This window comes from Notolepis coatsorum (assembly GCF_963971535.1).
Source record: "Notolepis coatsorum genome assembly, chromosome: 16".
Lineage (NCBI taxonomy): Eukaryota > Metazoa > Chordata > Actinopteri > Aulopiformes > Paralepididae > Notolepis > Notolepis coatsorum.
Window position 1 is genome coordinate 86,596,644 of NC_140180.1, and position 11,480 is coordinate 86,608,123.

The 11,480-nt window shown below is 44.5% G+C and overlaps 1 protein-coding gene across 1 annotated transcript in view; it reads right to left on the minus strand.

Annotated features, from left to right (window-relative positions):
- Window positions 1-342: 342 nt before the first annotated feature.
- Window positions 343-11,480, minus strand: part of ppargc1b (peroxisome proliferator-activated receptor gamma, coactivator 1 beta) — a gene marked incomplete at its 5' end in the record, with an annotated part of 27,879 nt that continues 16,741 nt past the window's right edge. The window contains 8 exon segments of the mRNA XM_084332117.1: window positions 343-1,316; window positions 3,392-3,525; window positions 5,057-5,175; window positions 8,142-8,205; window positions 8,588-8,692; window positions 8,725-9,109; window positions 9,112-9,240; window positions 10,582-10,646. Coding sequence (XP_084188243.1) covers window positions 1,225-1,316; window positions 3,392-3,525; window positions 5,057-5,175; window positions 8,142-8,205; window positions 8,588-8,692; window positions 8,725-9,109; window positions 9,112-9,240; window positions 10,582-10,646 — 1,093 coding nt within the window. The 3' untranslated portion in view covers window positions 343-1,224.

Below are 11,480 nucleotides of genomic sequence, written 5' to 3' on the forward strand. Positions count from 1 at the left end.
TCTGCTAAAAACAAAGCAGTTTTTTTTTTTTTTTTTTTTTTTCATTACACAACCGCACATCTTTGACGGCGAACACAGCTTGCAGTTTTCACCACTGGGTGACCGAAGAGAAGAGAAGAGAAGAGGGAGGTACAAAACAACGACACACACACACACACGCAGAGACACACACAACCACGACGACCAACGCAGAGGGATAGCAAGGTTATTTTTGCTACAAGAAATTCTCTCACCCGCTCTTCTGGCGCGGGGTGATGATGTCACCAACACAGACAGGAAGCAGCTTTGTTGCTATTGTTGTTCAACAGAGAACTTGCTGTTGTTTTGTTTGTTTGTTTGTTGTTGTTGTTGTTGTTGTACCATTGCTGTTAAAAAGTTATATTTTCTCTTCATTGTCCATGATCCCTCCTGTGAAACCCCATTAGCTTCCTCACTACCGCAGTATCCTTTTTTTTATTTTTTTATTCCAATGTTAAAAATGTAAACATTTTACGAGGTTGCCTTGCATTGGAGGTACCGATAGAGGCCGTCGGGCCATGTCGTCGGTAGGGATGTGCACAACTTCACTTCTTCATGGTCGGTTAGCCGGGGTGGTTCTGGACGAATAACGGAATATTCGCTGCGTTTCCCACATTCACAAAGACTAGAATAGAGACGACAATTCTCACCGCGGCATCTGGCACTCTTCCATGGAACTTGTGCTCGTCACGCTAGGCTAAGTTGACTAGCAAGGTCCGTCGTACTCACTCGTTGCATAAACAGATGCCTTTTTTTTTTTGATGAGTCAACCTTGTGGACATGGTGCCACAGCGGGACAACTCTGGTCCACACGTCCCACGCTAGACAAGAGTTTGCCAGGGGCTAACGCTACGTTGCAGCCAGCTACTGAGCCAAGGAAGAATAACAACAACAGCGCATGCAGGCCAGAGGTCAGGCAGGAACAGCGCTCCAAGCTCAAGTGGAGGTGTTGTTTGAAACACTCCCTCCTAGTGGCTGAAATTGAAAATTGCTTTTCAGTCAACACGGTTTCGGGACTTTACTGGAGGCAATAACCTGCGTGTAAAAAATGAATAACCACATTACAAAAGTTGACTTTGATCCCCGCGAACGATTATTCGGTTATTCGTTTTTTTCATGACCCATCCCTAGTCGTCGGAGGGTGTAGTTACTAAGGCGGACCATTTGGGGTGTGGGGATGGGGGGGGGGGGGGGCAGGGGGCGCTGTCAGCGGTGAAGGGACTTCTGGGCCTCCTTCAGCAGAGTGTCGAAGTCCAGCGCATCATACTTGCTCTTCACTGGGCCTGGACCTGCCTCATCTGGTAGAGAGACAGAGAGGGACATAGAGCGAGAGAGAGAGAGAGAGAGAGAGAGAGAGAGAGAGAGAGAGAGAGAGAGAGAGAGAGAGAGAGAGAGAGAGAGAGGCATGCATAGAGAAAGAGAGAGGGATACAGGCATAGAGAGACAGAGAGAGAGAAAGAGAGAGAGGCAGGCATAGAGAAAGAGAGAGAGAGAGATGGAAATGCACTTTAATTACTATAGTTTAATTAAGTCTTTATTATTTTATCTGTGTCAGAGGATTGATTGTGTTTTTCTTTCTCTTGTATTGCTGTGGAGCTCTCTATCCAGTAACCGGGTAAGTCCCCCCCAAATATACTGTATTTCAAATGATGTTATTCCTATGACATGTGTACACAGCTCAACCATTTGTAAACATGAACAAATGTCACAAAACTAGAAACCAGACGTCCAAGGTTTTTAAAAGTTCACAAATCAAGCACCGCTATAAACAATAGAAAATGAACAACACAATCTCACTAACTAACCGTTTTAATATTAGCCATGTTACCATGCTAGCTATGAAAATCATATTGTTACAAGTATTATAAGCTCTCTCTTATCCGGGTTATTCCAAATGGGATACGTTTACAGTTAGGGATGCTCGATATTGACTTTTTTACCGATACCGATATACCGATATTGTCCAACTTTTAATTTCCGATACCGATATCAACCGATACCGATATATGCAGGGTTTCCCCCCCAAAAAACGGAATAATTTCAGGTAATTAACATTACATATCTCTTGTCGTGTAATTAACACAACATTATGCATACTTTGACAATAAATAAAATAATAATTTGTTATTACTTGCTTGCCTGGGTAAATAAAGGTCAAATAAATGTAAAAAAAAAAAAAGAAAAAATAGAATTTTTAATTTTTTTTTTTAAAACCGATGCCGTTTACATGTGTAAACATTAGGGCTGACCTTGATTAGTCGGATAGTCGACTAATTGATCGAAATTACCCGTAGTTGACTGCTAACCTCTTAAGTCGGATTTATTTAAATTTTTTTATCATTCCTTCCAAAAGCAAAGAGGCCTAGAAGCGTGGCTAATGCTAATGGTGTGCATACCAGCGAGGCTAACTGCTTAATAAAACGGGCACAGAGGCACTAAAAGAGGATTTCACCCGTTGTCACGTATGTGGGTTGTTCATTATCATTATTGCCATTATTTGTAACACCATGTACACATCAGGTTAGTATATGTAATATGTGTTATTTGTATTTGGTGTGTGTCACCTTCTAAACCCTTTTTCTTTCTCCCCTTCCCAGATGCCACTCGTCTCACTGATTGGGCTGATTGCACCTGCTGATTGCACCTGCGGGCAGTCAGCCTGGGACGAGTGGTTAAAGCCTGGAAAGTGACACACACCAAGCGCGCCTCATTTGAATCACTGCCACCAACCAGAGTGGAGTGTAGAGGTGGCCGCTATTTGCCACTATGGAGTGGACGCTATTGAGCACTTTTGTAGCCCTTTTGTAAAAACCATTTACCACTGTGTGTGGGCAAATCTTATTGTGTTGGCCTTATCTACCACTTTGTGTGGATTCCCTAACAGGTGGGGTTATTATTATATATATTATTGGCCTCTGCGCCATTCACCTCCAATAAGGGGGGTATATGCAGTATATATATTGTTGGCATATAGGCCATTTTTGCCACTGTTGGCCTTTGCCGATACTTGTGTTTCCTATATTACCTTGTTTGTTGTCAAAGTCTACTATACAAATCCTTAGTCGGGGACAGGCCTAGTCAACATGCATGAAGGGAATCCTCAAAAATCTAGACTATTGATGGGATGCTGCTGTAAAGGACTATATTTGCATCAGCGCACGCATGTGTGTGTGTGTGTGTGTGTGTGTGTGTGTGTGTGTGTGTGTGTGTGTGTGTGTGTGTGTGTGTGTGTGTGTGTGTGTGTGTGTGTGTGTGTGTGTGTGTGTGTGTGTGTGTGTGTGTGTGTGTGTGTGTGTGTGTGTGTGTGTGTGTGTGTGTGTGTGTGTGTGTGTGTGTGTGTGTGTGTGTGTGTGTGTGTGTGTGTGTCTCTTACCCAGGTCTATGTATCGTTTCCTGGTCAGCCTCCTGAGGCTACTGACTCCGCTCAGGAACATGGCCTCCCGTTCTCTCCGGTGTCTCTGTCCCTGACCGCCCCCCTGCCGAATCTTTATCACCCCACAACGCTCCCTATGGACACACACACACACACACACACACACACACACACACACACACACACACACACACACACACACACACACACACACACACACACACACACACACACACACACACACACACACACGGCTGAGGGTCAGTGTACTGTTGTAGACAAACCATTCACAGATTAAATACAGGTACAAGTGGACTTTGAGAGGCCAGAGTTTGCGCCAGTATTGCAAGCACTTCAAAAGTAGGGTCATTTCCACAATGTAGTGAGTTTACTTTTTTTTTAAATTTTTTTATTATTATAAAATGTAATAATGAGACACAAGCATTGGAATCAGCTTTAAAGAGACACTTAAATCTTAGAAATGGTCCAATATAACCAACTCGATGTCTTTTTTTTTTTGGTCCACTTTTTCTCCCATTTTTCTATATTTTCTCCCATCCCAATTTCGTATCATCCAATTCAACCCTCCCCTGTCACAAACGCTGTTTCTTGCCTCCCACAAGCCGGCTGCAATGTGGACTAAGTCATACATAGCACGAGTCCCCTCCGATACTCGAGGTAACAGCAGTCGCATCTTTTCACCTGCGCAGCTCGATCTCTCAGTGGCGAGGAGTAACGCGTGGGAGGCTCACACTGCCCCCGACACTTCCTGATTCTACTGCGCAGGCGCACCAACCGACCTGTAGGAGTCGCTGTCCACAACGCCCGATCCCCACCCATCAGTTTCCCACCCCCTAATACGGCCAATGTGTATTAGTACGGACGACCAGCTAAACTGAAAGCAATGTGGAGCGCTGGGCTCGAACAGGCAAGCCCAGCGTCTCCGCATTCGTGGCGAGCGCCTTGCCCACTACGCCACGTAGCCGCCCAATTGTGTGCTGATTTTATGCCTATGTTCATTTTATACTAATTGCTGTGGGGCACTCTGGACTGCGGTCCATGTGTGGCAATTGCTATATAGATAGTTATTGATGTTTATTATTATTGTATTGTAGAGGTGTGTGCATTGAAGTGTCTGTAACGTCTCGACAACATTGAAAATGAGGGTGACCTCAATTGTCTTTTTGAGAATAAATAAAGGTTTGAATAGCCAGATACTCAATATTGAAACGACTCAGGATCAGGGGCACCCCTACCTAATATTGGTGACACTTTACTTTTAGTAACAAAATTGATTTAAGGGTAAGGAGCTTGGATCCTTGAAGGATTGGAAAAAAGTTCCAACTCTTCTCAATGCCGAGGTTTTGAAAGGGGCAGAGAGTTTTTAATTCTAATTTACTAGGGGCCACTTAGAATAGAATAGAATAGAATAGAATAGAAATACTTTAATCATCCCGAGGGAAATTTGGCACTACAAATCGCTCACAGTAAACATTTAGGTAGACAAAACTAAATCACGAATAAGAATAACAAAAAAAAATGCCTAAGAATAAAATAATAATAATAAAATACGGTCCGGGATTCACATTTCCTATGTTATGTATATACATTCTAATATAAAATATACAGTAAACATCTACAGAAATCTACAGTAAGTGTACTTACTCGTTGCGGATGATGACTGTGCAGTCTTCAGGGTTGCCAAAGGACTGGAAGCGCTTCCGTAACATGCTCTGTGTCACGCTGGTCGGCAGGTTGTGGATGTAAAACACCTGGCAGTTGTCCTGGCAACAAGGAAACCATGGCAACAGTCAGAATACAGGACAGAGGGGGCCAGGCGTTTGGATCGGGGGCAGTCTGGCCAGGGTGGCGACACAGTAAGAGAGACGTCTTGACATTTAACTTTTCAGGTGTTCAGCAGAAGCTCTGTACAAGAAGATTCGTTAATTAATTCATCACAAACGTATCAAACTGCCAAATAATGAGAGCAAGGGACAAAATGAAAGTTCCAGACAGTTGAATAACTGAATAATACATAATATATATACTAATATATATAATATATAGGGCTGTCAGTTTATCGCGTTAATTAGATTAATTAATTACACCGCAAATTATCGCGTTATGAAAATTAACTCAAAATGTATTACTTTTTTTTTTATCTCATTCATTCCATAAGCACGTAGAATACACATTTACAGACTTTTTTTTAATATGGTCCATTTGCATGTTCTTGGTATCTGATTCTAGGGACATCTATGGATCTCAGGGAATGTATTCCCAGTGTCAGAAATACTGTGTCTGTTACTAGGCTTGAGTAAATTGTAATGAAAATTGTAATGAACCAAATGAGAATATCAATACAAAATGTTTTATCTTTGACTGTGAATAACACCATGCTAAAATTGACCAGACCTGAAAAATCTAAGCAAATGAATAAAGCGAAGATGATTAAACAGAAGGTTTTGTAGATACAGTACTGAATTCTGCCATCCAGACACATACGCAATTTGAAATATGATTATAGAATATAGAATATCAGGCATAAAATGGTTATGAGATTAAAATGTGATTAATTAGATTAATTAATTACAAATCATGTAATTAATTAGATACATTTTTTCAATCGCCAGACAGCACTAATAATATATAATACTAAATCTACAACAAAACTGAATAGTATGCTCTGTTTCCGTCACTATCTAATAATAAATTCAAAATAATTCTAGAGAGCCAAAAGTTGTATTATTATTATTATATTTATTATTATTATTATGATTGAAAATGACATGTATTTATGGATTGAGCTGCTGCTGCCGTGCGGCGGTGGCCTGCAGGTCCGAGGAGCAGGCCTGTGACCACCGGTTTGATCCCCAGACGTGTGGGGGAAGCGAATGAATACTTTCACTGTACCACTGAAGTGCCTTTGTACTGTACATGCAGTAGATGGAAACGACTACATCAGCAGATGACTTTGGTCCCAGCTGTGTGTGCAATGCTCCCTCTGCAACTACTCCCCCTGGCCCTTACTGTTAGTCATCTTGCCTGGTTAAATTAGAACGAGTTCTTAGTCATCTTGCCTGGTTAAATTAGAACGAGTTCTTAGTCATCTTGCCTGGTTAAATTAGAACGAGTTCTTAGTCATCTTGCCTGGTTAAATTAGAACGAGTTCTTAGTCATCTTGCCTGGTTAAATTAGAACGTGTTCTTAGTCATCTTGCCTGGTTAGGTAAGAACTAGGGATGTCCGATATTATCGGCCGATATCGGCATTAAAATGTGATATCGGAAAATATCGGTAGGCTATAGGTTTTAAATTTTTTTTTCTTTTTTTTAACATTTCTATAGAAATTATGTCAGATATTATCGGCTTACCGATATTATCGGCCGATATCGGCATTAAAATGTGATATCGGTTGATATCGGTATCGGAAAATTAAAAGTTGGACAATATCGGTATATCGGTATCGGTAAAAAAGCCAATATCGAGCATCCCTAGTAAGAACGTGTTCTTAGTGATCTTGCCTGGTTAGATAAGAACGAGTTCTTAGTCATCTTCAGGGGCGGACCTTCCTACAGGCGATATAGGCGGTCGCCTAGAGCGCCACCCAGAGGGGGGCGCCAATTTTTTTTTTTTTTTTAATTTTTAATTTTTAATTTTTTTTTTCTCTGTGCAGTTTTGGCGCCCCCCTCTATATCTGCAACCATTACTTTTACATAAAAAAAATTCTAACATAAGGGAAAATGAGCCAAAAATCTAAAACGGTCGGTCGGTCTGAGCCTCAGCTTTAGGTGTTCACAGTCAGAACATGCTAGAGCGCTGTGCATTGATGGGTATCGGTCAAGTGTTTATAGAATTGAGCGTTGAGGAAAGAAAGACTAACGTTAGAGAACTATGAAGAGGCAAAAGCCATAAAAAAAAAAAAAAAAAAAAAAAATGTAAAATTTTGCCTCTTCATAGTGGTGAATCTCGCCTAGGGCGCCAAATGTGCTAGGTCCGCCCCTGGTCATCTTGCCTGGTTAGATAAGAACGAGTTCTTAGTGATCTTGCCTGGTTAGATAAGAACGAGTTCTTAGTGATCTTGCCTGGTTAGATAAGAACGAGTTCTTAGTGATCTTGCCTGGTTAGATAAGAACGAGTTCTTAGTCATCTTGCCTGGTTAGATAAGAACGAGTTCTTAGTGATCTTGCCTGGTTAGATAAGAACGAGTTCTTAGTGATCTTGCCTGGTTAGATAAGAACGAGTTCTTAGTCATCTTGCCTGGTTAGATAAGAACGAGTTCTTAGTGATCTTGCCTGGTTAGATAAGAACGAGTTCTTAGTGATCTTGCCTGGTTAGATAAGAACGAGTTCTTAGTCATCTTGCCCTGGTTAGATAAGAACGAGTTCTTAGTCATCTTGCCTGGTTAGATAAGAACGAGTTCTTAGTCATCTTGCCTGGTTAGATAAGAATGAGTTCTTAGTCATCTTGCCTGGTAGATAATAATGTGTTCTTAGTGATCTTGCCTGGTTAGATAATAATGTGTTCTTAGTCATCTTGCTGTTAGATAAGAACGAGTTCTTAGTCATCTTGCCTGGTTAGATAAGAACGAGTTCTTAGTCATCTTGCCTGGTTAGGTAAGAATGAGTTCTTAGTCATCTTGCTGGTTAGGTAAGGTTATATAATCAGGATTCAGAATCAAGGATTCACTACTGCGGTGCTAATTCCATATCAGGTTGAGGTCTGATGGTTTCTATAATAGGTTCCTGTACCTCTTCCTTCAGCTGACCAGACTTGTTCCTCTGTTTGTCCTCAGGACAGCTCTCTGAGAACTCACTGCTAGGAGAGAGAGAGAGAGAGAGAGAGAGAGAGATGAGAGAGAGAGAGAGAGAGAGAGAGAGAGAGAGAGAGAGAGAGAGAGAGAGAGAGAGAGAGAGAGAGGAGAGAGAGAGAGAGAGAGAGAGAGACAAGGTTATACAAAACTGTCAGACAAAAGAAAACACGGTGAACTGCGGCAAAAATGAAGACAGGCTCCCACTGACTGCAGCAAGTCATTGTCTCTCTCTCTCTCTCTCTCTCTCTCTCTCTCTCTCTCTCACTCTCTCTCTCTCTCTCTCTCTCTCTCTCTCTCTCTCTCTCTCTCTCTCCTCTCTCTCTCTCTCTCTCTCTCTCTCTTACCACTCTCACTCTCTAACTCTTGTCTCCCCCCCTCTCTCACCTGGAGTCCGTCTTGCTGGCGGGGGAGTCGGGGGAGCAGTGGAGGGCGGGGGAGGGGGAGCGAGGCGAGGAGGACCGCTCCCCCTCCTCCTCCTCCGAGGCCGGTGGGCGTGGTCGCTTGCCGACTGGTGATTGGACGCCAGCGCTGATGACATCACCACCGTCGTCGTCTGCTGCTGCTGCTGCTGCTGCTCTGGACCCGCCCGCGGTCGAGACCGACGGCCTCTCCTCCTCGCCGCTCCCCTTCCCCCCCTCTCCTCTCGCCTCTTCTCCTCCTCCTCTCGGGGGCTCCTCCCCTGCCTGCGTTCCGCAGCACGGCGCCCAGCAGGGGCGGCGCTCCGCTTGCGGCTCTCCCCCAGGCTCAGCACGCAGTAGTCGTGGTCCCCGAACGTCCGGTGGACGACGGCGCCGCCGCGCGCCAGCAGGCCCTCACCCTCCTCGTTGGCCTGGCCCATCCGGCGGAGCTGCGCGTACAGCTCTGTCTGCTCCGGAAACTTCCGCTGGTGGTGGGCGCGGCTTAGCAGGAGGAGGTGATGTTGGTGGTGGGGTGGGGAGACTCTCCTCCTCCTCCCCCCCCTCCCTTCCCTCCCTCCGCAGGCTTGAACAGCTCGTCCTCCAGGGGCTTGTGGGGCGGGGTGGTGGGAGGGGTGAGACCTGGGGTCGGGTCAGAAGACAGGAGACATTATTAGGCGGCTACTTCCAAGATCTCTAGAGCCGTCACCCAACCATTACCACACAATCATCACAGGAGGGCAGAGCGGCCATCTTTTAATCGGAAGAATCCAGTTTGATTCCCACTAGGGAATGGGTAGGGTGTCGACGTGTCCGTGAGCAAGACACGTTATTAACCCCTATCGCTCCCGATGAGCAGGTCGGCACCTCGCCTCCGCCATCGATGTGCCCAATGTGAGAGTGAACGGGTGAAGGTGAGGCATAATTGTAAAGCGATTTTTTTCCATTTACATTTAGGGGGGCTCTCCTAGATTGGTCTGGAGAAGCCTACTTGTGGCTAAATCTGGTCCAAAATGGTTTCGATGGAGCGTAAATGATCTACATTCAAACAACCTGCAACTGTTCAGTCACTCATCTCTAGGCGATGCACCGGGACCACCACTACATCGATTACAAGTGCTGAACTGTGGTGATCCGATCCATCGCTTTTACTGAACAGTCTCACCGACATAGGCCGTCAGTTTGGGGTCATTGACAAAACGAGATGTAATACATGTTTCTCCATCGAGACATCTAACATGCTCCTATCTGCTAAACCTTTTTTGGCATCAGGTTTGTAGTATTACCGGACCAATGTGTATCCCTACTAATCACTGAAGATTTTTGGCAATCGTCAGAGCTGTGTGTGTGTTCCGGCAGTGTCCTATTTTTCTACAACGGAGTTCGGCGATTTGCGAATCTGATTGGCCACTGACGTTTCTGGTCATGTGACATGTGCCGCCCAATAGCGTGACGAGCTGTGTCTTTGCCCATTTCCGCGTCGAACAGCCTGCAAAGCACCTGGCGTTCTATCGCCTAACCCTAACCCTAACCCTAACCTTAACCAACTTCGAAAGAGTGCCTAAGCTTAACCGTCGGAATCAGGGCAGGCGTTCTATCGCCATGCTCTAAGACAAACTCTAACCTTAACCGACTTCGAAACGAGCGTGTTCTAACCAGTGTAGAAACTTGCGGTCCCACGATTGGGCGTACATGTCACATGACCAGAAATGACACTGGCCAATCAGATTCGCAAATCGCCGAACTCCGTTGTAGAAAAATAACAGGCGTTCCGGCAGGACTGTGTGTTACTAGGTAATGAAGATTATGCTTATGTTGCAGAGGTATGCGTATATCAACATGACATGTCACAGAAATTACATCTGTTTCAGACCTGTTAAATATCAATATTGATCAAAAAGACGATCATAGGTTCAGGGCAAAGAGGGACTCGAAGAGACCCGGAGCATGTAAATAACAACAAATAACAACAACAATGTTTACCTGCTGTGCCACACAGATCCACACTGAGAGTCTGTTCAAAAGACTTGGTTCCATACTGGGACTCTCTAATGGAGGGAGAGAGAGAGAGAGATAGAGATAGAGAGAGAGAGAGAGAGAGAGAGAGAGAGAGAGAGAGAGAGAGAGAGAGAGAGAGAGAAGAGAGAGAGAGAGAGAGAGAGAGAGAGAGAGAGAGAGAGAGAGAGCTGTCATTTTCAGTTCCACTTTAGAAAGGAACAACACGAAAAACCTTTACAAGCCACTCAAAAACACTTTTAACTGTTTGTTTAGTTTTCTTCGCCTCCCCCGACAAGCTTGTTAGATCTCAGTTAGTTCTATTTCCCCTCACTACTACTTGCCCGCAAAACGATGCTCCTCTCCTCTACCCCGCCGACCATACATACTCCTCTCTACATCTATTCTTCCAACCGAGTTCTATTTATGGAACTCTCCTCTGTTCCGTTTTCTCCATCATTTCCATGAAGGGCAGGAGCGGAGTAGGGAGCTGAGTGGAGTGGACTGGCTTCGGGGGACGTATAGTACAAAGAAAGAGGAATTGACCTGTCTCAAACCCTGCCCCTTTTCTTGATCCTCCAATCACAACTGTCGCTTACCTCGGACAAACCAAGTTTGTCCGAGGTAAGCGACAGCTGTGATTGGAGGATCAAGAAAAGGGGCAGGGTTTGAGACAGGTCCATTCAGAAACACGCCTGGGCGCCAGGGAAGGTGCATTTAAGACCAGTCCGCTTGGTGAGCGGCTGGAGTGGAGTAGCAGAGGAGACAATGTGATGTCAAATTAAAAAGACAAGAGCCCTTAGAATAGGATTACCGATCCAAGACAACTGTATTTATAGATTAGTTTAACAGGTCACATACCAGTGATCCTAGCTCAGTTATCATAC